Source organism: Carcharodon carcharias, chromosome 21 (genome assembly GCF_017639515.1).
Source record: "Carcharodon carcharias isolate sCarCar2 chromosome 21, sCarCar2.pri, whole genome shotgun sequence".
NCBI lineage: Eukaryota > Metazoa > Chordata > Chondrichthyes > Lamniformes > Lamnidae > Carcharodon > Carcharodon carcharias.
The window spans coordinates 68,912,389-68,939,272 of NC_054487.1; the positions used below are offsets into that span (position 1 = coordinate 68,912,389).

Below are 26,884 nucleotides of genomic sequence, written 5' to 3' on the forward strand. Positions count from 1 at the left end.
ATTTCAATGTCATGTTTGATAATGTGGGACGAGAAGGGTTTATAAATATATTAAAATCTAGAATATATTTTTCTTATGTCTAGGCAGCACATGAGAGACTGCATTTTAAATCAATGCCAGTTATTTCAAGATCTTCTCTCCTACAATTTATCTCTGATTAAATGTTCAGACTTTAGTACAGATGAAGAAATCAGGGTTGCAGCAGGTAATAAAATTGATTTACTGTCTGGTTTATGCAAATTGTTATAATTTATAAAATGTGAACTACTTGTCATGTAACCGCCTATGAGTAGTCAAAATTTGATCATCTCGTATTCATTAATTTCTTTTGTTCTCAATGTTATATAAAATGTTCTCATTGAAGAGATTGCATTTTGAAGCAAGCATTAGAAGCGTGGAATTAACTGACTTTTTTATATACAAAGAAAATTATTTGGATAAACAGTTTGGCAAAAACAAAGATCGTATGACCACAGATGAGATGGCTGTTCTGCTTGTTAGCAAAGTGAATGAGAGTACTGGTCACAGTAAGTAACAGTTTATTTTCTCACACTTAAGCCTTTTTAATTATTTACTTTGTAGCTCACAAATTACTAGACTTCTTGTGTTCAAGTTCACAACTTATTAGTGGTGGAATTTGAACATCTAACCTCCGTCTTGCTAGTCCTGCTTGTACTTCAACAAAAGTGCACCTGCCCCTGAACTGAGTTAAGAATTGGCCTCCGCACTGAATGCGTGTTATGACAGAACAGCATAACAAAGACTTCTAGACTCATCCATAAAGAACGAACATTTGGTTGAAGCACCATAATGGTGCAAATTAGCCCCTGCAGAGGAGAATGGAGTGAGAAAGAAAATGTTTGTACGGGTTGTAATATGGACAGCTGTGTCGATATACATCAAATGAAGATAATCTAAAGTAAACATTTTCAGTAAACTTGTATTTGAATTAATTGGAAAATATGCCAGAATAGAGTTTGACTTTAACTTGGAAATGGTTTGAAGTTCATTAAAACAAATGCTTTGCGAATTAATAATCTAGTATGGTCTCTTCAAGCACTTGTGTTTTTCACAAAGTTTGATATTTACTGAACAAATGTATTCATGCGTATGCTACTTTTTAAAAACTGATCTAAGCTTTTGGGTGTAGAATTGGCAACTGATACAGGAATGTTGTGTTTGAAATTAAGAAATAGAAACTATAAATTTGCAAGTTAAAACTGTAGCATGAAAATGTTAACTTGTTTCAGCACCTCCTTACACAACTTTCAAAGACCGAAGGAAATGGAAACCCAAGCTTTCGAGAAAACAAGTTTCTGAAAGCAGCACCATTAGCACCAGCGATGATGAACAAAATTCTGGACCAATAAGATATGGTATGCATAAACTTTCTGTAGATAAGATTAGAATGAGTTTTAAAAGCCATTTGATTTTGTTTTTGCAATATGTGGACAATGTAATCTTTTATCTATTCTGAATTCGTGGGCATCTGTTCTTCTAACTAATGTGATGGTGGATCGTCGATAAAGCAATGTACAAATGAAAAGGTTCACCTGTTCAATTTTTCATTCATGGTGTGATTTTAATAGCACAGTCCTCCTCCATGTGTCCTTTGATAGCAGATTGTCCTGATTAGTAGATTATACAGTGTTTATTGTATAAGTGGAATTTTCCCTCCTTTCTTTCACTCCAGATAAAAATACATCAATAAATCTGGCCTTCAAAGGCCGGCAGTATTTTCCTAGCAACAATTCAAATAAACAATGTTTAACACACCTGGTATTAACTCTTGAAATTCTTATACTGGAACTCTTAAATACTTTGCCAGATATGGGATAGGGTTTACAAAATAGCTGCATTTAATCTGGCAAAGTGAAGTATACAAAGTTCACTTAAGTTCAGTGACTTAGAACTAGCATTTGTGTGGTGTTTTTATGATCTCGGGATGTCCCTTAGAACTTCATAGCCAATGAAGCAATTTTGTTGTCACTATTGTAATGTAGGAAACTTAGTAGGTTGTGTAGTAATTGATCTCTCAACAGTATTATGAAATATATGCTGAGTGAATTCTGGGCTAAAATAAGATAATTGCTGTTTTGTTTATGGCAATAGCCTTAAGCAGTCCATTGTGCAACAAAACTCATCCCTCCAACAACAAAAGAACACTTCAGTATTTTAACCAAACTTGACCAGTGATGTCTTGCAACTAGCCTAAGAACGGAAAACCATACCTTTGTCCAGTACACTCAGGCCTAGCAAATACACAAACCACTAAACGAGCTGATACAAAGAACGATAGTCTAAGCTTCAATAAAATGTCCATGTTATGACACAGCATTTGATAAAGGCTGAGTTGTTTAAATCCCAGAGGGAAACTTGGACAACTGTCATAACCTATATTTTCAATTGGTATGTTTGAGATGCAGCTCTGAATTCAGGAATAAGACCATAGAGCCTCAAGAAGTTTTTTATATAAAACTGAATTAAAATTTATTAATTTAACAACAAATTAAATACATACACATGTCTACAAATTGCTACCATAATAACTTTTAAATAAATCCCCAAAGTATTCACTCCCAGGTACATTTCTGCCAAGCCAACAGCAACCCATAGACTTTAAACAGACACCAGGCCAAGTACATTCAAATTGAGGTTCCTTACAATTTAGTTCCTTTGCAGACACAGTTGTAGGTTTACAGGCTGGTTAGATCTTAAATGCCTCTATCATACACACAATTTCCTTTCCCTCTTAATACCTAGCTTCCCCTTTGAATGTAAATTTTCCATTGTATTACCATGCTTTTAATATTACATCTCCTTAAAATAATATCCTTTCATTCCACCAATTTTATTAGTGAGCTGAAAAAAATAAGCTAGGTGCAAGATTTTACTCCCACTCTTGAATGCTTTATTCAACAAATGCAAATTGACACTTTACCTTCTATCTTCCTTATGTTTATCTAATTAACATTTCAAAACTGCTATATAGCAAAGCACCCAGACCAGCTAGTGTTAATCCAATTAAGACACACACGCAAACGCGCCCCCCCCACCCCACCCCCACCCTGCAATTCCGGTTTAAAAATAATTTCCAGTAACATTATAGACAATATCTCTTATGACAGCCCATTTAAAAAAAAAGTCGCCTATCGCATTATCAAACTTGTGTGACGTGATGGGCTGGCATTATGATGATGTGTTGATACACAAGTAATAGGATGTGGCTTTGTGAGTCACAGTAAATTAAAGTAAATTTATGACAACATAGCTTTTTCTGGCAAGACCAACTGGGGTTTAACTTGGGGATTTGACTTAACTGGTGCTTCAACCAGGAATATGGAAGGGGGAAAAAGATGGTAATGGGAGTATGTATTGTATTTAGGGGAACAAGGTGACATTTCTGAAACTGTATACGTTAACATGCAGTAGTTTTTAAATGACTATCACATAAAGTGAATTATTTTCATGAGGTTGTTTTCTTAAATGCTCAGTTCCTCTGGTTTGGATCTCTCCTTTTTCTGTGGAACCAAAAACAATTTCCTTCATGTTTCAGCCAAGTCTGTGGAGCATCCGTGGTCTGGAACTCAAGTTTTGGATGCAGTTATTACCCCAGATGACGTTCGGTATTTTACAGCAGAGACTGATGACATTGCCAATCTAGAAACAAGTGTGATGGAGAATCCCGAAGATGTGCAGCTTTGGATTAAACTTGCGTACAAATACATGAATCAAAAGGAAGGGTATGTGCTTTTTACTTATTTCCTGAGTTAATTTGAATGAAATGGTGACTAAATAGCTTAATATTTAATTATCTTGATTGATTCATTTAGTAAATCATTCCTTTACAGGGCTGAGTTCAAAAAGCCAGAGTTGAAATAAGTTGCTGTATTTTCAAAGAAACTAGTCCTTTCTAAGTAACTTACAAAAGAAGTTTGAGTTCATGTTGGACATAATTCAGCTGTATGTAGTGCATTAGAGTAGTTGAGAGAGCTTTCAGGTGTACAGGACGTTGTAGTAACAAATGCTCAGAATTTCCTCATTAGTTTAGTGTGTCAAATAGTGTTAGAACTTTAGAAAAAGCAAGAGAACTCAACAAACTTGCAAGGTTATTTTTTCACTAGGTTTTGTAGGTCCAAAAAATTGAGCAGAAGTGTGTATTCTATAATGTTGTGTGCAAAAGCTTACTCATAAATTGCATTTCAATTAACTTTTTTTTTTACAAAAATTGGAGTTAATGTTGCAGTTTAGATTAGATGTGTTGCTTTATAGAAAGTTTACTTGAATTTTTTTCAGTCAGTATTGAGTTAAGGCAACTCGGGTATACAAGCACCAAAATTAGTTATACTTACCAGTTACAACTTAACCGCACAAAGATTTTCTGTTTTGAATCTACTTTCTTTTTATTAGGAATAAGATATTTGAATCTAGGACTCTGTTAAATCAGGAAGTCCTATCACCTGGAGCTAAGAATGTATAAGTACTGCATAAACCACTCTTAAGGAAACTGCACATGGCATAATTAAAAATACAGGATATATTTTGGTCATGCAGGACCTGGCAGTAAACTTTAAAAGCAAATTAATATTTTGCTAATATTGTCGCTTGATATTTGGGGCTAGCTACCAAGCAATTCACTTGTTATCTCACCATCACAGTCATCTATTTTTATTTAAAGAAGCCAAATTTTATGAATTAAATATGGAGCATTCCAGCTGTACCTTTTTTTTTAGTTTCCTTCCTTGTGGCCTCCAGTGTGGTTGTGATTCTATCCTCCTACCTCTCCATGGTCTACCTTCTACTTTCTCTGTTTTGCATCCTCAGTGATTTATGTTGGGATATGGTTCTGCAGGAGCTGGCAATCTTCCAGCATTTCAACCAAGAAACGTTTTGTGTGACCCTAGGCAATAACTGGTTGACTGTCTGATGGCAGCAGGAAGGGGAAAGATTTAGCAAGCAAGCCTGATCTTCATTTCCTCATACAATTTCTTTCACTCTCAAGTTCTTCTCCTCTCAAGCCCAGCCTTGTATATATGCCTATAAATTCAAACCTTGCATGTTATGCACACTTCCTGATAACACTATCCGAATGAAAGTTCTCTCAACTTGCTGTTTAAATATTTTAATTGGAAATTTTGTGTTAAAATTATCAACACTGTATCTCTGCACACACTTACTGTGCCTCTACTTCTGAAGCCTGCATTTATTTTGCTACTGTTTATAGATGAGAGATTTGTTCCTTCTGTAGACCTTCAAATATGTGTTAACTAACAGTGACTTAAATTTCTTCTTCTGGATTTTTTCCTCCATATGTTCCAAATGACTATTTTCATTGCAATGCTTGTATCGTTTCATTTAAAAACTGATACAGAAATTTTGAGTTTGGTACTTCTGCGCTTGCTTGAATGAGGGAATTTGAAATCCAAGAGTAATCCAGCACCTGGGAGCACGAGAGAGGGGCAAGCTCAAATTTGACAGCATTGGGAGCAGTTTCTGGAATTTGTTGCATTGGGAAGTTGATCTGGGATGCAGAAATAATGTTTATGGATGTGCTAATGGGGAGAGAAGTGTGTTCTGTCTGGGAATCTTTTTTTAAAAAACAAGCATTCGGGGTCGGGGGGGGGTGGGGGGGGGGGGGGGGGTGGTGGGGGGGTGGTGGGGGGGGGTGGGGGGGTGGTGGGGGGGGGTGGGGGGTGTGGTGGGGGCGGGTGGGGCTCTGACTATAAAATGCTGAATATGTTCACCCAGCAAATAGGTTTTGGCTACAAAGCAGAAATTTATTTAATTGTCTTGCGCATTAAATGGCATTATACCCCTGTCTGTCAAACAGTGTTTCATCAGGCCAGTGGCAAGTAATGCTGCAAAATATTCTTAAACACAAAAAGCAGTATTCAAAATCTTATTCAGAGCATGCATTTTGTTTCCAGTTTTTGGCCATACTTAACTTCAATATCTTCCTCTGAGTTTCATGAATTTAACTCTGTGGAACTGCACCTCTGACTACCAAGGGGCTCTGTGGAATGAGTTTCTGTGGTGTCTCACCGTGTGTGTGTGTGTGTGTGTGTGTGTGTGTGTGTGTGTGTGTGTGTGTGTGTGTGTGTGTGTGTGTGTGTGTGTGTGTGTGTGTGTGTGTGTGTGTGTATATTGCCTGTGTTGCCCTCAAGTCAATCTCTTGCATATGGTGAACACTTCCTGCTTGCATTGAGCCTACTTTGTGACAAATTTTCAGACTTCATTAACTTTTTTTTAAATTGGCAAAATGCTCATTTTGTAATGGGAAAATCATGTTGTGCTATTGTTGCCAGTTTGCCTTCCATTTCTCACCTGGTGTTTGAGTGTTTTTTCCCCTCACTTATTGGATTATTTAAAATCCAAATTTTGGAGCTTCCAACTAATATTAGGTGCATTTGGGACCTTCATTCCTCTTTACAGAGGTCCCCTATTTGCCTGGTCCACCTACGGTTGCCGACTCAAGGGCCATGTTGCATGTGCATCCAGATTTGCATACGTACGTATGAATTAGGAGCAGGAGTAGGCCACCCAGCCCTTCAAGCCTGCTCCACCATTTAATAAGATCATGGTGGATCTGATTGTAACCTCAACTCCATGTTCCCACTTAGCCTGATGCCCTTTCGCTCCCTTGCTTGTCAAGAATCTATCTAGCTCTGCCTTAAAAATATTCAAAGACTGTTTCCACCACTTTTGAGGAAGAGTTCCAAAGACTCACGACCCTCAGAAAAAATTCCCCTCATCTGTGTCTTAAATGGGCAACTCTTTATTTTTAAGCAGTGACCCCTAGTTCTAGATTCTCCTACACGAGTAAATATCCTTTCCACATCTACCCTGTCAAAGCCCCTTAGGATTTTATATGGTTCAACCAAAGTCGCCTCTTACTGTTTCTAAACTCCAGTGGATACTGGAGGCCTGTCCAGCCTTTCCTCATAAGGCAACCTGCCCATTCCAGGTAAAAGTCTAGTAAAACTTCTCTGAATTGTTTCTAATGCATTTACATCCTTCCTTAAATAAGGAGACCAATACTGTGCACAGTACTCCAAATATGGTCTCACCAACGCCCTGTATAACTGAAACATAACCTCTTCACTTTTGTATTGGGGTTCCCCTCAGAATAAATGATAACATTCTATTAAGCTTTCCGAATTACTTGCAGTACCTGCGTACTAACCTTGATCCTGGTGTTGGGTCTTTCCACCAAGCCTGTGGTCAACATAAGCTACCACTGAGCTGTTAAACAACAGAAATCCTTTATAAGCACTTAAATTCCTACAAGTGCATACTGCTGATTGTTTGTGCTGTGCAATCTTGATTGTTTTTAGTTTAAGAAAGGTATTGTTTTAAATGTTAGTGCAGATAGCACCATGAGATTGTAACAATGCTTAAAATTATTGCATGTAATTTAAGTACCTTAATTTTAAACTTCAGTTAATCAAAAAAAACCTCAAATATTAAAAAACATTGTTTTTAAATTTCTTTTGTGGTGTGGGTAAAGTAATAGGATCTACTGATGGGAAATGCTGGAGCAGTTTACATGGTCACGGGTGGCATTGAACAAATACTCTCTAACTCTTGGTGAGCAATGCAATGGACATCTGTTGGCATAGAACAAAACTCTCACTTTTTCCAGTTGGAGTTACTGGTTACTAAAAGTGGCAGACATTTTCGTGAGGAAAAGACTGAAGAAAATATTTATCCAGTCTTACTTAGAAGGCGCTGTTAGAAATGTCATCTAAAGATTGTTTATTAATTTGGTATGACTTGGGGGTTACGGTTGTTCCTTAGTGTTGAGCTTTATCTGTACACGCTTAGGAACTGGACAAGACCCTAAGCATTGACTGGGGGTTTGTGGTCAGTGGAAAGCAAGAGTACTTGCCACTGACATGTAAAGCAAGGACTTAATTGAGCAATCTAGCGATTTCTGTGGTGAGAACTTTTAACACTCTGCAATTGATTGTAGCATTCTTTAATGGGGATACACTATGTCGAGCTGCAGTAATGTCATCAAGCTGTCCAAGCCATCAGTCACAATGAACAATTCTCTCAGGCAACCAACCAGGAAATGAACACCAATTCAATCACTTTATAAAAATTTTAAGAGTGCTAAATAAAGATTGGAACATACATGTGGGATTAAGGTAGAAGCTGAAATTTTATGAACAAACTTTTTTAAAAATCTAGTTTTTAAAAGCCTAGTAGTTAATCATAATGGAGATGTTTAACAACATTCCGCAAATAAATTGATTTGTTCAGGACCTAATCAGTCACTCAACAGTAGTTATTATTCTGACAATGAAACTCCAGTTACATCTCATTAAACAAGGCTTAAGCCTTCACAGTGTTTCTACCAGCAATGTCGACAGCAAAGGGGAGTGCAGTACAACCAGTGGCGAAGTCGTCAATGACAGACTGTAGCTACAGGATTTCCATGTTTTTGCGGTTGTGATAAATCCTGAAATTGTGGTCAGATTCAGAGGGAAATGTAAGCAGTTCACCATCAAAAACCCTAAAAATTCTGGACCAATGTTTTGAATTACCTAACTTAACATTGGGCAGTTACACTTCACCAAAACCTGCTACCAGATTAACACCTCTTCAGTGCTACTTGCTGCAGTCACTTAGTTCTTTAAAATCTTCATTTAGGCGTGCTGCTTTTTGTCAGTAGGTGGCACTGATGCATTCTGTTTTAGAAAGTTTAACATGGATGCTTCGGAGGTGTGCAGTGTAAAGATTATTTTTCTGTGTATCTTTCCTCCACCCCCACCCCAGATTGGGGGGGGGGCAATCCTGCCTTTCCCCTTCGAAAAGTATGCTGTGTTGCCTGGCATCTTTTTCCCTTCCAATAAATGATTAGAGTTAGCACGTGGTAATTATAGGAATGGTGCCTGCATTTTCGTACTTGATAGTAAAATTTGTATTGGAGAAACTCACATTTAGGTGCTTTACAATTAATTTAACTCCTTTCTTCTAGGACTCCAACAGAATGTTTAGATGCTGCATTGAATGCTTTAGCTCGAGCACTTGAAATTAACAGAGCAAATCCTGAAATTTGGTGCCATTATCTCAACTTGTTTTCAAAACGAGGTACAAAGGAAGAGGTTCAAGAAATGTGTGAGACAGCTGTACAGTATGCTTCTACAAACGTAGTTTGGTGGACTGTAAGTATTTTGAAATTCTGAGGTTTTTTTCATATTAGAAGTGACACACACATATAAACTTCATTTAACATGGGTACTGTGTAACATCATTTCTCATTTCCTGCACGAGTCAGCCTGCATTAATGGTAGTACACTTACTCTGAATTCAAAGTTCCACACCAAGACATGAGCGCATATTCTACAGTGTTGTGGAAGTCCTGTATTGTTGGAAGTACCATTTTTCAGTTGAAATGTTAAATTAAATCCCTGTCTATCTATACTGATTTATGTAAATGATCCCATACACTATTAAACGACCAGGGGAGATTCTCCTAGTGTTCTAGTCAAAATTTAACCTTCAATTGTCAAAGCATTTTTAACTTGTTTTTTTGTTTGTGATTTAGCTGCAGTGTTCCCTACCTAACAAGACTGACTAGAATCCAAAAGTAATTCAATGACTGTGAAGCACTTTGGAATGTCCAAGAATAGATCTTTCATTAGAACCATGTTTTTTTTTCTGATTGCAGTATTTAATGCTAGAGAACTCCTTTGATGGAAAAGACTATGTGTGTAGCCGAATTGTGCAATTCCTGATGGAAACGATAGAAAGATCTGGAAAATCGGAAATTCTGTCTTTTCAACTACTTCAATCCCTGCTTTTCTGGGTACAATTAAGTCTCTTTAGTGGAAGGCAGCAGAATGCACTGGCCATTTTTCAGGTTTGTATTTTGGAATTCATTATAACTATGAAATTAAATGGTCTGGTACACAGAGAAGGTGGCAGGACAAGTTTTTGTTTTATTTGTTCATGGGATGTGGGCATCGCTGGCTGGGCCAGCATTTATTGCCCATCCCTAGTTGCCCTTGAGAAAGTGGTGGTAAGCTGCCACCTTGAACCGCTGCAGTCCATGTGGTGTAGGCACACCCACAGTGCTGTTGAGAAGAGAGGTTCCAGGATTTTAACCTAGTAACTGTGAAGGAACAGTGATATATTTCCAAGTCAGGATGGTGATTGACTTGGAGGGGAACTTCCAGGTACTGGTGTTCCCATCTATCTGCTGCCCTTGTCCTTCTAGATGGTAGAGGTCATGGGTTTGGAAGGTGCTGTTGAAGGAGCCTTGGTGAATTTCTGCAGTGCATCTTGTAGATGGTACACACTGCTGCCACTATGCATCAGTGGTGGAGGGAGTGAATATTTGTGGATGTGGTGCCAATCAAGCGGGCTGCTTTGTCCTGGATGGTGTCAGGCTTCTTGAGTGTTATGGGAACTGCACTCATCCAGGCAAGTATACCATCACGCTCCTGACCAATGTCTTGTAGATGATGGACATGCTTTGGGAAAGTTAGGAGGTGAGTTACTCGTCACAGGATTCCTAGCCTCAGACAGGCTGCTCTTGCAGCTGCAGTATTTATATGGCTAGTCCAGTTCAGTTTTTGGTAAATGGTAACCCCCAGGATGTTGATAGTGGGGAATTCGTTGATGGCAATGCCATTGAACATCAGGGGGCAATGGTTTGATTGTCTCTTGTTGGAGATGGTCATTGCCTGACACTTGTGTGGTGCGAATGTTACTTTCCACTTGTCAGCCCAAGCCTGGATATTGTCCAGGACTTGCTGCATTTGGACATGGACTGCTTCAGTATCTGAGGAGTCATGAATGGTGCTGGACATTGATCAAGTTGATCAGACTTTTTAAAAAAGTAAAGCACAGGGGGCCCTTGATTTAGTTTTTGGAGGCACAAAGTACAAAAGCAAGAAAGTTATGCTAAAGTTCTATAAAACATTGGTTAGGCCTCAGTTGGATTATTGTTTTCAATTCTGAGCACCACACTTTAGGAAAGATGTCAAGGCTTTGGAGAGGATGCTCTCTTTACATCAGACAAGATTAAAAGTAGATTTGATAGAGGTGTTCAAAATCATGAATAGAAACTATTCAGGAACGTCTCTAACCAGAAGCTTTAGATTTATGCTGATTAACAAAGGATCAGGTGCAATTGGAGGAATAATTCTTTACGTAGTAATTTGTAATGATTGGAAATGCACAGCTTGAAAGTATGGTGGAAGAAAATTGAATAATAATGTTCACAAGCAAACAACTGGATAAGTACTTGAAGGGGGAAAAATGTGCTGAGCCGTGGAGAGAGAGCAGGGGAGTGGGACTGGGGTTGGCCAGCTTTATTAAAGAGCCAGCACAGGCACAGTGGGTTGAATGCCACCCTCAGTGCTGCATCATTCTATAATTTTAAGACTTGGAGATAACTTTTGATTTAACCTGCGGAAAGAGGTTGGTGAGTTTTGTTCATTCAATAAACTGGCCTGAAGTTATAAGTTTTAAAATGGTTATCTTGGTCTGAGCTTTTCCTCCTTTATAATTTTTTAAAAATTCATTCAAGGGATGTGGATTTTGCTGCCCATCCCTAATTGCCCTTGAGAAGGTGGTGCTGAGCTGCAATCTTGAACTGTTGCAGTCCATGTAGTGTAGGTACACCCAATATGCTGTTAGGAAGGGGGTTCCAGGATTTTGACCCAGCGACAGTGAAGGACGCCGATCTATTTCAAGTCAGGATGGTGAGTGGCTTGGAGGGGAACTTGATGATTTTAAGTTTATGCAGGTATTCTGATTACATTTGCTCTGTCCTGTTTCTTACAGTTTCACCATCATTGGAGGATGATGAATTGCTAGATGCTATTGAGGAGGGTTGTACCAACTCTGGTTGTGGGCCAAATAAAGCTCCCAACCCTGTGCAACTCAAGGTCTATTTCCAGTTATTTCTTGGTTATTTTCATTTGGCCTCTTCGAATTTAATGGGCCTGAAAGTTTAGAAAAGATGTCCTTCGTAATGTTGCCTCATTGGTGATAAAATTCTAAATTGAAAACCCAAGATCCTTTTTATTAGCAAGTTGAGGTATTGGGACCGAATTGGGCTCTACTGGCCTTTTACTGACTCTAGTTGTCTAACCTTGCAGAATGGAATTATAGTGTGACATATTTTGAGTTTGCCTTTGCTGTTCTCTAGTTTGGCAATGCTGGTTACCCTGTTAAGTATGTCGAATACAGTAAAGTGCCCATATTAACCAGTATTTAATAACTACACAGCTAACAATAGGAGCTCCCTTGTGATCTAAACTGGATATTGTGTGCTTCTCTAATGTTTTGACAAGTGGACTGAAAATAATTTAGTAAGATGAGGCCTGACATGAATTGTCCCACTGCTTTATTTCATAGAAAGTTAATTTCAAGTGAACCAAACACCTTTTTTCATACCTATTTGGACTAGCTTACTGAACTTCAGGTGTTCCTTTGTTCTTTTTTCTCCATGCTTACAGGAAGTAGGAAGCTTGCTGTTCCAATTACTTTCTCATTCAGAGATTCACCCCTGTAGCCCTGTCAATAAAACTGTCTACCTTGATGTGTCAGCTTCTAAAAACTTTTTTGTTGCTGTTCTCAAAATGAATGCGGCCAATCCTGATAGCCTGGGATGAATCAATTTGACTCATATTTGTTTCAGTTAGAGGTGTTCTGTGAGCAGCAATATTCCCCAGACTGGTTTGTCTAGCCATCTGCCTGGCTCATTAACAAATAATGTAAATGTTCTTTGTCTCAGCAGCTGCACCAGATGGCTGTAAAAGAGAATTTAAACCTGTGACTCATTTCCAAATCCTTTGTGGAAAATTGGCCAAAACCGGTCAGTTGTTTCAGATGGATATTAAAGAACCTTTGGCCCTATTTGAAGAAGAATTGGGAGTTGTCCTAATGTTCTGGCCACCATTCTTCTAAGAGCCACCAAAAATAGATTAATCAGCCACTTCAGTTCCTTCTATGGAATGTTGCTGGATTTTGAAAAAGCTCCTATATGCTTCTATAAAAATGATTATGATTCAGTGGGTATTGGGTGTGGAGCATCTTCAGTTGCATAAAGTGCTAGTTCCTTTTTAGATTCTTGGGCACTCCTGTAGCTTATTAGAAAGGTGGTAAGGAGCACTTGAGAATTTCTTAATTATACCTTTATTTAAAGATACAGTTTGCATAGGATATACAACACAGAAATAGGCTGAATGGCCCAGCCAATCTATGTTGGTGTTTATGCTCTATTCAAGCCTCTTCCCATCTTTTCTAAATCTACTATTGTAACCATCTATTCCTCCAAAAATAAAGCCTAGTGCTCTAGATTTGCTGTTTTATGGCATTGCTGACCTATGCTGCAACTTCCAATGATTAATATATTTGTATTGCAAGATCCCTTTTGTTCCTTGAGCTGCCCAGACTTGCGCCTTCCAAGGAACAATTGACCTTCTTGTTCTTCCTATCAAAAGGTACTACCTCACATTTATCTGTTATACTTCATTTACCAATTATTTGCCCATTATGCAGTCCTCAGCACTGACTGTTTCTCTCTCTCTCTCTCTCTCCCCCCCCCACACACCTCAATTTGGTCTCATTTGCATATTTGGTCATTATTTTGGATTCCCAAGTCCAAATTGTGAATGTAAATTGTGAACAGCAGTGGCCCCATCACTAATAATTTTGGAACATCACTTCCCATCTTCTCCCGTTCTGGATGACTACTCTTCTGTTCCCGCTGTTTGCTTTCTGCCTTGAGGCCTGCTAGCAATCTATTCTGCCACTTGTCCCAGACTTATTCATTAGTCTATTATGGGGTACCTAATCAAAACTCTCTTGAAAATTCAGATAAATTGCACCTACTGCATTACCATTGTCTGTTACCTCAAAAAATTCAATAAAGTTATTCAAGCAAGATTTTCATTCTGAAATCCATGCTATTTGTTCTTGTATTTCTCATTTTTAAATGTTTTTCTTATACTAGTCTTAGTCAACATGGCATTTGTGGCTTTATAATTGGCCCCTGTGTCACTAGCTAAGAAAGATGAAGTCCATATATGTGCTGACTTGGCCAGGATCAGGATATTTATGGAATTATAGATATTGCAACATGAGGTTGCATTTATTTGTGCCACAACATTAGCAGGAACACTTCCTGTACATGCGCAGAGGCAGTGTCAGTTGCAGTAAATGAGAGACCCATTTAAGTGATGCTGGTGTCTTATAACTCATTTCATCATTTGCAACTAGACAGACATCTAAATTAAGTTTTGAAATGAAAACTGGAACCCTGATATTAGGAATAAATTAAAACAGGATCACTTTAGGATTGACTGCTCCCCAAAATTGCCAGTCATTATTATTAAAAGCCTCATCAGAAGTACATTTTGTTTTAAAGGACTCTTTGCGGATGCTATCAACAAGACTGAGAAGCGTTGAAATGTATGGGCTTACTCCATCTTGCATTTGTTATTAACTTTTACTACTTCCTAGGTAGGCTCTCCCATGGAGCCTCTGTTATCTCTTTGATTATTGCACATGTGACAAGGACCTTTGTCACAATTCACCACAAAAATAAAGAATAATAAATTTTAAAAAATCATTATCCAATGTGGGGCTCGAGACAGTGACTCTGGAATTAAGAGTCCTATTAACTATCAACTGAGGTAACCGGGTTGTTCAGGGAACCGGATTTGCTGTAACACTGATGTCAACTGGAAAGGCATGAGGGTCAATTACACATGCACTAGTGGCTGGAGTACGGACTCATGCACAACTGATCCTGGTGCCAGTTGGCTGCAGGAGTTACAGTGAACATGGAAATAGTCTGTGTGGACTTTTATTCTCCATGAGCAGTAGTCCTAGACCTTTATGCCTGCCTTGTTCCTATATTACTTTTTTTTAAACCAGCCATCTATCTTAACTATTCGTAAATGTTGCTATGGCTTCTGCTTCGATCACTTTTGATCAAGAATTCTGGTTGTGCGTTCCAGAGTTTCACAGCTGTCTGGATTAAACTTGCAACTTGGCCTCTTCATTCTAGCCCTATCAATCACTTGAAGCAGTTTGCTTTAATCTACTGACCTTCCATAATTCTAAACATCTCTATCGAGTCATCTTATACTCAAAACAGACCTAGTTTTCTCAGTCTTCGTGTGTTATAGTTTCTCGCCTATTAAATCCATGCTCTACCTCTCTATTGCAGCAGTACCTTATTGTGGAACTCAAAACTACTGCAGTTGACCAAGGTTTCATATAAATTCACCATCACATATTGACTTTTGTATATTCTTTACTTGCCATAAAAGTTCAGCATTTCATTAGCTTTTTTGATGTCCCGATCCTTTTGAGCTGCTGTTTTAAATACCTTCTGAATGTAACATGCCCCCAGCTCTTCCAGCTTTTTCCCATACAAAGTATAATTTTTAAACCAAGATTTGCCAGCTCTCATTTACTGACTTTATATTTCATTGGTTTTTTTTCCCCCCGTTTCATCATCTTATTCAGTAATCCCTTGCAGCATCATTTGATGCTTATTTTATTATGCCAAAGCAAAATACTGCAAATGCTGGAAATCGGAAATAACAAAAAGCTGGAAAAACTCACCAGGTCAGGCAGCATCTGTGGAGAGAAGCAGAATTAATGTTTCAGGTGGATGACCTTTCAGAATTCCTGATGAAAGGTCATCCACCTGAAATGTTAATTGTTTTCCTCCACAAATGCTGCCTGACCTGAGTTTTTTCAGCTTTTTTTATTATTTATTATGCCTTATCTTTTGCAGGATTTGCCTGAAAATTTGGATGCTTTGGCTTCTAACCTGATATCCAAATCTGTTCAGACTTGCTGCCTGTTCACACCCAATTATGACACTCCCCTTCCTAAAGTAATATTTTGAAGTGTCCCTCTTCTAGATATTTTACTAAATAAATTTGAGATACCTTAACAAGTTGACTCTAATTTTGTAAGTCTCCAGCATTAATTTTATCAGTAGTTAAACTACAATATTTGACCTGAATAAAGCTGTTCTTATTTGCCACCTTTCATTTTTCATGGTAATAATGAAACTTCTCGAGTTGATATTTGTCAGGGTCTTTTGAGTTATGCTGATGTTTGCTTTTGATCTTGGTAGTTTCCCTTCAGAGTTTTGTCATACCTAATGCAAGCTGAATGTATAAATTAGGAAGTTGTATCCATATTTTTGACCTGTATGTTTTACAGAATGCCTTGAAGAATTCAGATGGTAAGAAAAGTGTGGCAGGATACTTAAATACAAATGACTGCTGCCTGGCTTGGTTAGTCTATATTCACCTCATTGAATTCAACAGTCTCCCTTGCCAATTCTTCGATCCAGCTGTAGCCATTCCATCCAAGCTTGTAAAGAAGGAGCCATTTCTCATCCCTTGGCGAACTTCAAAAGATATAAAGACACATCCTGACACATTGCTTGCACTGTTTGAAGGTGAAGTTAAATTTTGTATCTTACAATTTAACACATGCAAATGGAAGGCAAAATTTCAGTTAATTCATTTTTTTCAAAATTTGTTCAGATGCTGTACAAGCATGTTCAGAAAACTGCCCTTCAGTGGAGGAGAGGATTACAGCCTGTCTCCCAGTTTATAGAAATATGATTTTAGCATTGAAGCTAATGGGAAGGTATGGTTACTTAAACATTTCTTAAATAACATTGAAGCATAAATGGAACATTTTTTTCAACACCCAGATTGGTGGCCTTAATGTTAATTGTTTTGAGCTGCTGTTTTAAATACCTTCTGAATGTAACATGCCCCCAGCTCTTTGGAATTTTTTTATCTGTTTGGAGGATCTTAAATCACAATTGGTTGTTTGGAACTTATTAACATATTTTAATGTGTTTTTGTAAGTTTTAGTAAATTGACTGGAATTATATTTTTCAGGTGGGAAGCTGCTGAAAATCTTTGCAAGACACTGCTACAGTCCTGCCCAACTGTGTACCAACTTATTGAAGCTCTAGCTGACCTCTATTTAGAGAGAAAACAGACCGATGATGCTGCAAATGTGTGGCTTTGTGCATTTAGAAGGAGTCCCTATAATGCTCAATTATTCTATTATGCATTCAAATTCTTTAATTCAGTGGTGTGTATTTATATTTTTTGATACTCCATTCCTCAAATTGTTCGTGAATACATTCCAAGCTTGACAGATGCCATAAGTTGCAGTAGATTTTTAACAAGCAATGTTTTATTTGCTATTGGGAGTATTTTATGCCATATTTTGCTAGTCACCTTGGAAGGAAAAAAAATAATTCTGTTCTTCATTCCCCACTTATTCCTCTCTTACTCACTCACTGATTTGCTAAATAAATTAAGCATTCAGGATCATAAATAGGAACAGGAGTAGACCATTCAGTAAGATCCTGGCTGATCTGATTGTGGCCTCAACTCCGCTTTCCTGCCTGTCCCCTATAACACTTGACTCCCTTGTTAATATAATTTAACTGAGAAATTAATTGAACAAACCTGGTTAATTATCTTCAAATACACAGTTCCTAAAAAGCTATTTTGTCATAAATTTATTTGTACTATTAATTTTGAACAATTCTTTAAAGCAGTCTTGAAATTTTATGAAAAAATTTGTAGATTACAGTAGTCTAATGGTTAGGTTACTGGACTAGCACCCTGGCGGTTCAATTCAACAAACCTGATTTCTGGACAAAGACCATGAAAGCTGCCAGATTGTCATAAGTATCCATTTGGTTCAATAGTGTTCATGTTGTGTTGACATTTAAGTTCTCAGGGTGATGAATATTGCCTTGCCAGTGTTGCCTACATCCCAAGAGCTAAACATAAATGCTGGAAATGCACAACCAGGAGAAATGACAGGTTAACGTTACCTTTGCTCTTTATGCTGATTGACCTATGTATTTCCAGCATTTTCTGCTTTACTTTCATTTTTTTAGCACTTGCACTTTTGCTGTGGTGTAGGAGGAGCTAGGTTCAGTGGACTGGGTGGCCTTTTCTCGTCTTTAATATATTGAAAGGTATTTGACGATGTAAGATAAATAATGAAATACCAATTGTCCTTAGCTGTATTTTGTAATGAGCTATGAATAGTTACACTGTTGTAAATATGGTGAACATGACATACAAGTTTGTGTATAAAAAGCTGATTGTCACTTTGGTGTTCGTTCTTTGCAGAAAAATAGAGACATCATTTCTGTTCTATTTCAAGAATTTATCGACTCCTTATTTGAAGGGGAAGCCCCTAAATGCCACCCTACAAATACTTTACGGTAAGGTTTGACCCCAGTGCCAAAAGGCCTGTGCGTTTTAAGAACAAACTCTAAGTTGCTAATTTAGTAAGATACTTGTCCTAAACTTCTGTTTTTAGGGAACTTAGCCTGTCTCAGCCAGATTTGCTAGTAATTATGGAACCCTTATCTTCTAAATGTGACCTATGCTTCCAAAAATCTCTCTCCTTTCACACAATAGTTCATTTCGAGTTTGAGAAGCAGACCAATGAACAATTGAACATGACCTTTTCAAGTGACCACAGCTAGGCAGTAATTTGCTGAAGGAAGCTGATATGGTATTGATACCAGCCATGTTAAAGTAGATTATTTGTTATTGATGTCATCAGATAACTTTTCCATTATAGGTGGTGAATGTGTTAACAGAATTCATTCATGTATTTATACAAATTTCATGATGTTATCCAAGTTGGGAGAATGAATGCGACCTTCAAGTGTTTCATGCAATGTGATCTTTTCCATTTTGTGCCTCGGCGTGGAAGCATACACTGTTCTTTTACCTCTTGGTGGCATTTTGTTCTTGACAGTAGAATAGAAGCTCTTATTTGTAATGCTGATAATTTTCAATGTTTAATTTTTTTTAAAATTTAGATTTCAGTTAAGTTTTCTATTCCCAAAAAGTCCTTGGTATCAAATGGCAAGATATTGTCTACAGATCCTTCAGGATGTACTGTCAGTTAACCTCACTCATCTCCTATATTTAATCTGTTTAGATTTGTCACATAAGCCATTGAAGGATCTTTGTCCTTTAAATGTAATTTGAGCTGTATTCTTTCCTGCCATTCAGTTATGTGACCCTAGTGCACCTTCAAATTCTGTTTCTGTATCTAACTCCTTTGTAGACATTAAGCTGTAGATTTTCAAAATGGGGGTCCCAGGGGCTCTTCCATTTCTGAATTTTTTGGATATGTTGACCTGCATGCATGTTTTTTCTCTTCAGATTATTTGTGTTCCTTTGTGTAGCTAATGATGTCAGAAGTCAGGACAGGGTGCCACCAGAGCAATATTACCTTTGCCCACCTAGGATGTTTGTAGGGAGTCTATTGGTAATTTTCCATCCAAACACTGCATATCTTATTTTTTAAAACGTTTGTAAAAAAAAAACATTTTGAATATTTTCAAGACCTTATTAAATAGGCATATTTTTATGCTGCACAAAGTTATAAATAAATCAAATGTATGTTAAGAAAATCAACTGAATATCTAACATTAAAAATGTTAAACAGTCTGAGAAATGCTTACAGAAAGTAGAGTTCCCTTGACACTCGGAGAGGTAGATGTTGAGTGATATTGCAGCTGTACCATTTCAGATGTGCCATATGAGATGCAAGCACCTTTGAATGTTGCCTGTTAGAAGCAAAAGTAATTGTTTTCCAAATATTTTCGTCTGCCTTGGTTCAGGACCTGGAGAACTGGGTGTGGTTCAAATAATTTTTCTTAGCATTAAACCTATACTGAATTTTATTGCTTCAGAGATTCAGCCACTGATTATTTTTAAAACTTAAAAACTGAGGAAACATTGTTGAAAGGAAGACTTACTGTGATAAGACAACAATCTCCAAGTTACTTTACCAAGTTTTTCATTTTGCTGCTCTTGTACTCTAGTTGGTTAGACTTGTGTAGTTGGAAGAGATGCTTTTAATACGTGTAGTGTTTGAAGGTTTTTGTTCTTTCATCAGTCAGCTCCTGAATTACCCCATGCCCTATGACTTCAGAGCACCTTCATGCAAGGAACTATTGAATGGAGAACTGCTGAACACACAGATCCCTTACCTATGGCTAGTTTTTTGGTAAGAAGTCCTGCTGATGGGATTATTCTCGAGCAAAATACTAAACTTCATAAATCTATATACCAGATAGTAATTTCTTTCTTTGACAAGTCTCAAATCACTAAAGCTAATAAATGTAAGATAAGAAATATGAAGAAAAATGTAGACATATACTTTGAACTTTAATGAAAGACAGAGACATTACTGTTAAATAAGTTGATCTGTTGAACCTTAAATAATTCCCTTAATTCTTTTCATGTTTTACCTTCATAAATATAACAGCTTGTGGCAGTCCATTAATGCAAGCACGAGAGAAGCTGTGGACACATTTGAAGCAGCCCTGGGTACAGTTATGCAGAATGATGTAGTGCAGCAAATCTGGATGGAGTAAGTAGAACATGCAAAACAAAAAAAAATCATCTTCCTAATCAGATTAATAGAAACTGATTATCCCTGGAATTAATGTCTTCATTAACAGCTGTTGTGTTCAACATAATAACAAAAATGGGTGTTTTCTCTGCAGTTATCTTGTTTTTACCAGTAGCCAGCTTGTTGGAACCAAGAACAAGATCAGAGACTTTAAATTGTTTACGGACCTGGTGCATAGATGTTTGGTTACTGTCCCCACAAGAATGCCTATACCATTCAGCTCTGCCAATTATTGGAGTAACTATGAGTTTCATAATCAGGTAATAGACTTTGTTTCTAGTTTCCCATAGCTATAGTTGCATATGAAAGCTGTGTGAAGGCCTGCCGGTCCAACCAAGAGCTCTATTTTATTAGAATGATTTTGTGTTTTCCTGTTGGCTCAGTTGGGTATGGCAGCGTTAAATAGAGCTATGGGATTGTTGCAGGTTTGGTCTCCTACTTGTTCTGAATTGGCTGATCTTTGTCAGAGTGGTGGTAGGGGAGAGGGAAGTCAAGGTTTAGGTTACAAAATGTTATCCAACTATCTCTACTCGAAGTTTGTATGTGTTTGGGGTAGGTTCAAACTCAACTATGATGCTCCCAGATAATAAAAACAGAAAATGCTGAAAAAACTCAACAGGGCTGGCAGCATCTGTGGAGAGGAACAGTTAACATATGACTCTTCAGTCATAAGGACTCGAAACGTTAACTCTGTTTCTCCCTCCACAGATACTGCCAGGCCGGCTGAATTTTTCCAACATTTTCTGTTCTTATTTCTGATTTCCATCATCTCCAGTTTTTTTGCCTTTATGATGCTCCCAGTATTGGTTATGTCTTAACACTTGCTGTCCTAGATTCACATGAAAAATGGCTACTTGCATATATGTCACAGTTGGTGACAGGTACTCTGGAAACACAAATCTGGAAAGTTTCAGTCCTGGTGGGAAGAAAGTTGATGGGGAAAAAAAGAGGGGCATTTATATTGCTGCAGTAGTGTTGGCATAGATTTTATGCTCAAGTCCTCCTGACTCTTGCAGGAATGCTACCAACTGAGCCAAGCGGAAACTCCACTATTGTACCCTCCATAAAGGTGTCTCAATACTTTTATAGTAGCCACATCATATGCCTGCTCCAAGCTGCCTGCATCTTAATGATGTTTTCAAGAAATAGCAAATATTCCAGAGACTTGAGCGCATCTGCCGCACAGATGTCTGCTAATCTTATCACCAGGACTGGCTAGACTACAGCAAACTCTTCTTCCTCCTGTGCCAAAATTATGTAACACTACAGATCAACATGAACAGCAAAGGCAATCTATAGCTTCTCTTGATTATTGAGTATTTCTTTAAACTCTTTTACTCTGCCTCCTGTTTTAGCAGGTGCAAGTTCATGCACTGCTATCTCATAGTTGAAATCATTCATCCAGCGGTTACTGCTGGTTCCTCACACCCCCGTTCCTCATCCCTTTCCCGTTGTCAAGTCTCCTCACTTGATTTCACTTTCCTCAATCTGAGACCGATAATTGTTAAATATTAACTAGCTGAACTATTTTTTTATTTTCAAGTGTTGAAATGTACAGCAGGATCTCCTGTGCAGTAAGCAAAATCAAAACATTAGAAGTGCACTTCAAATTGAATTTTCCCTTTTAAATTTTACACCGCCAATTCCAAGTATAAAGTATCATCGTACTCAGACAACGGAACTAACTAGCTGGCACTACATTCAGCAGTGTGTTCTCAATTAATCATTACATTAAACAAATCAGATATTTTAAATGGGAATTCCTAAGGTCCGTTCACCGCACGAGATGCAATTTGCAAGTAACGACACTATTAACAAGCATTTAGAATACAGCTTGATTCAAATTCTGCCAAACTAGCTGGTTAAGAAGCTTGAGTAATGGAATTGCCTACTCGGCATGCAATGGTGAAATTGTTTAAGATCAAAATGTATGAAAAATAGCAAGCTATGATCAGTATGAATTGGGATGTTGGTGTCAGTTTGGAACACCAGACGTTTATTCTAATATAATTGCAGTGGGGGTAAGAGAAGGAGCTGTTGGAGAGAAATTCTGTGGGAGACCACACAAGCACATAATTGTGGAGCTCTGGCACCTTGCTTGTAGCTATGCAAAAACTCTTGTTAAAAGTGCATATGGACTTAGTGAGGACAGTATTGAGCTCAGCTGGTATACCCAAGGTAGAGTAATCAGCCAGTACTTGTTGTCTAGGGCGAACATGAAATATGGCTTGGGCATCAGAATGATGGTAGAGGTGGAGGCAGCTACATTAGTGACTATAACCTCTAACTAAATCAGTATCTTCAGAAGGGAAAGAGCGCAACTCAAAAGCTTGACATGGGGAGAATTGCATTCTGCAGTAATCTTTATGTGCGTGAACATTGCAGCTATTTTGCACTTTAAAAAGCTCCCACAAACAATGACTTGATGTGTTCTCGTTGATTTTAGTTGAGGAAGAATATTAGTTAGGAGACTAGGAGAGCTCCCTACCCTTTCTTGAATAGTACTGAGATTTGAGAAATCCTTGCACACTCTAAATAATCAGATTGTTAACCCACCAGGTAAGATTTCAGTTTAGTATCTCATCCAAAGGACAGCACCACTGAAATTCAGTACACACTATACTTCAGTCGAGGATGGGAAAGTGATAAAATTGAAAAAGGAAGAAGTAACAAAGGCAAAAGTATGGATCCTGCTCTTGGAAAATTGAAGTGCCAGGTTCGGAGTCCACATCTTCACAATGTGCACCTGTTCCCTTTTCTCAATGGCAGATGTTGTCACCCAAGGCAAGCCCTTTTCTAAAAGACACCGATACATGTGTGTCCATGGAAATCACTAGCAAATATCTTTTTCAATGCTCACGCTGGCTGGATAGGGCCATGCTAAGGATGCTTTTCATATTGTGGCCAACTATGAGTCTTGCTAGAAACTGAGCACAGCACACTCATTTTCTGGTAAACTTCTAATAATTTGTACTTGAACAAACCATAACTCTCTTCTGGCAAGTTTAATGTGTATCTATCAAGCAATTACAGCAATTTAAGGTCATTACATGTATTTGGATGCTGAGTCTCTTGATCTATGTACTGGTATAGTGCGAGTTAGTTAAGAGCTGGGTAACTCGGTCAGCTTTTCCTGTTTTCCATATTTAATTGCATGTGTCTCGTTGAAAGTTTCTGTCCCATTTATTCATTAATTAGAGCCTTATTTTTACCAAAATTCTGGTAAATTTTTACTAACAAAAAACCCTTTATATATCACTTATTAGTTTGTGGGTACTTAACACTCACTCTGGGCGGAATGGTCCTAGGCTTGCGATGGTGGGTTTTCACGCTGTATTGACCCAAACCCGCCACATTATTTATGCACTCCCTGGAAACACGCCGTTTCCATGGTGGGTGAGCTGTCATTCACCCGCCCACCATCACCCTGCAGCTGCATCACGCCAGGTGCCATATTTAAAGTCCAGCCGCAAGCGCACATCTCAGTGCTTCCACACCACCACTGCTGCATGGAAGACATGACCCTGAAATTGAAGAAGACTGCAGCCCCCAGGTTCAGTGAAGCATCCCTCGAGCACTTTTTGGATGCCATGGAGGACCACCGGGATGTCCTCTACCCCCACTCTGGCCACAGAATGGGCAGCAACAGCACTAACCCAGTTTGGGAGGCAGTGGCAGTGGTGATCAGCGCCAATGGCTTTCAAAAGAGGACAGCTATCCAGTGTTGCAAGAGGATGAATGCCTCCCCCGTTCCACCAGGATAAGTCACTCTTCTCATCACTCTCAATTCTCTCACTCTCAAACCCACCACACATCCGCAGGGCCCTCACTCATTGCCGGTTCAAGGGACATCACCATTCGCTCTCTTGCACATCATTGTCCTCATCCCATCCATGGGACCACTCACCATCCCCCACAGGCCAGGCATAATTATCATCTGGCCTGGCAGGCGTCCTGCTTGCACTTTCTCCATTTCTATTCATGCAGGGCAAGCTGGCACACAAGGAGGAGAGGTTGCACACGGTCGGGGAATACCCTAAATCAAGGCCCTCTTGGACTTTGAAAACAGAGCTATCCAGCTGGCCAGCAAGGATCTGGACCTTCCCTGTGCTGACAGGTCGGCGATGCTCTACCGAGTGAGGATCTAGCAGTGCAACATCCATCAGACAACCATGCTGTGACTGATGTGTCCTGTTTCACAGGCCACTGCCATGCATTAATTACGCCCCCCCTTGTTTCCGCAGTCACATCTGCCAAACAACTGACGGAGTCCATGACCCAGGGCCTCCCAATCAAGCCTGAAGAAACTCAAGAAATCTGGACGCACCCTCCTTGAAGTCCCATCGCAGCATTCACCCACACCCTCCACCAGCGCAGAGAGACACACCTTGGGGGACCTAGCTTTAGAATAGCCCTGGGATCACGATCTGGTGAGCACATTGCACCATCCGATCCACAACAGGCGGCCGCAGGGACTTACCAGGTTTCTGGCACGCGGAGGACTGCTGGAGGCCAGAACTTTGCTGATTCAGATGATGAGCCTCTGGACTCAGTCATGTCACAATTACTGGAGCTGCAAAGGCAAACTCAGGAACATCAGGAAGGGATGCCCGCTGCACTCTTCAGATTGCAAGGGCCAATGGAGAAGTCTGTCTACCTTCACTCTGAGGTGATAGCGCTGGCATGCCAACACACTGATAGGATGGCAGCTGCCATGGAGGCCTTGGCCCAGGACTTCTCTCCTGCTCCGCTGCACGGACCCAACTTGCTGATGCCATTGTTGGCCTCCAACAGTGTGTGCGTGAGGGGGGTGCCGGGGGCCTGCTTGGTCTCACTCCAGCTACCCTGCTCCTCAAGGAGGCAGCTTGGGGCCCCTGGGCACTCATAGGGAGGAGGATCAGGAGGTGCACACTCCGCGCCCATCCATCCAAGTGATCCACAAAATGTCTGGCCCATCTGACCACCCCCCCCCCCCCCGTCACCTCAGCAGCTCCAGTTCTATCGACCGAGGAGGGTGCCACTGCCACACAGTAGGATCCCGAAAGTAGGCTGGGGCTCTCCAGGTTTCGGCCCTCAGGAGGTTGCCCGTCAAGGTCATCACAAACTGGGTGCTGCATTCAGCAGGCTGCCTCTAACTCTGCTGTGGATGTGCGGGGAGCACCAAGATGTAGTGGCAGCGTTAGGAAAGTTAAGCAGAATTAGTTGCACAGCCTGGACACAGGTGTTAATCACTTGTACATACAGTTCACTATTGTCAATAAACTCCCAAGGATGTCTCCGTCTATGGCTCCTTGTTCTGCTGAGCAGTGTTCTTGTCACTCAGATGTGAAGCCCTTCTGCACAAGATAAAGGCAAGTGTCTCATTCCAGGGCCTGTTCCCTGTGCTTTTTGCGGCCTTCAGACCAAAGTGATGGTCCAATCTTACACTCCCTGGAAACATTACTGATGCCTGATTCTCAGTGGTGCTTGTCATTATTGACAGAATGTAGTGGGCAGGCACCACAGAGCTTTCTCATTCTCTGTGCTCTCAGCACCTTTAAGGAGGGGCTGGCCCCCATCTCTTCATCTGTGATCACTGATGCAATGCTCAGGTGCTGAAGGTGGACAAAAGATCAGACACTTCGAAGGTTTCATGGCTGCATCTTTATGATATGACCCTGATCACAGAGCGCAACCGATCTGCCCTCGGCCAGACAGGAATCAGACATTCTCAAACTGAGAAAAGATTTATGGAGTGTCCTCACTGCATGTCGTTATCAGCTTCCTGAAATCGAACGACTATTAGGGCTTTCACTCTGTCTCCATGACGGGAGCATTCTCACAGAGGGTTTTTGCGCTGCCATAAGCCAGACTGGAGCTAAACGTTCACCGATGCGATGAGGATCTGTGGGGTCACCTCACTGCATGTCATCGTCATCCTCCACAAATCTAGCGGCTAGATCTAGGGCCTCCCGAGCATGCCTGCCTTGCCTAGCCAGCGCGAGGGCCTCATCCCTGTTATTGTTGCCTCGCCCTCATTCCCATTGGTGTCGTCCCCATTGGAGGAGACGTGCGGCTCCTCCACCTCCTCCTCAGCCAGGTCCTCTCCCCATTGGAGCGCCAAGTTATAAAGGGCTCAGCAAACAACACAGTCTGGTCTGTATTGCAGGGCTTCACCAAACTGGGTCAGGCACCGGAACCTCATCTTCAGCATCCCAATGGTCTGCTCCAAGTTGCAAGTTGAAGCATGAGCTTCGTTATACCGTTGCTGTGCTGCAGTCTGAGGCCGCCGCTTGGGTGTCATCAGCCATGCCCTCTGCGGTTAGCCCTTGTCCCTGAGGAGCCACCCCTGCTGGTTCTGTTGACCCTGGAAGACTCCAGGGATCTGTGACCAACTGAGGATGTAGGCACCGTGCACATTCCCTGGAAA

The 26,884-nt window shown here is 39.8% G+C and overlaps 1 protein-coding gene across 6 annotated transcripts in view; it reads left to right on the top strand.

Moving 5' to 3' along the window:
* LOC121293421 (zinc finger C3H1 domain-containing protein-like) overlaps window positions 1-26,884 on the top strand; it is an 80,518-nt gene that overhangs the window by 39,985 nt on the left and 13,649 nt on the right. For all 6 annotated transcript variants that reach the window (XR_005946511.1, XR_005946513.1, XR_005946512.1 and 3 more), the window contains exons 18-30: window positions 84-205; window positions 426-527; window positions 1,251-1,376; window positions 3,557-3,743; window positions 8,984-9,170; window positions 9,677-9,868; window positions 16,210-16,450; window positions 16,539-16,644; window positions 16,905-17,103; window positions 18,165-18,259; window positions 19,957-20,067; window positions 20,329-20,433; window positions 20,570-20,735. Coding sequence is in view for 2 of the 6 variants with exons in the window: in XM_041216499.1 (XP_041072433.1) it covers window positions 84-205; window positions 426-527; window positions 1,251-1,376; window positions 3,557-3,743; window positions 8,984-9,170; window positions 9,677-9,868; window positions 16,210-16,450; window positions 16,539-16,644; window positions 16,905-17,103; window positions 18,165-18,259; window positions 19,957-20,067; window positions 20,329-20,433; window positions 20,570-20,735 (1,939 nt within the window). In the remaining 4 variants the exon portion in view is untranslated. The remainder of the gene's footprint in view (window positions 1-83; window positions 206-425; window positions 528-1,250; window positions 1,377-3,556; window positions 3,744-8,983; window positions 9,171-9,676; window positions 9,869-16,209; window positions 16,451-16,538; window positions 16,645-16,904; window positions 17,104-18,164; window positions 18,260-19,956; window positions 20,068-20,328; window positions 20,434-20,569; window positions 20,736-26,884) is intronic.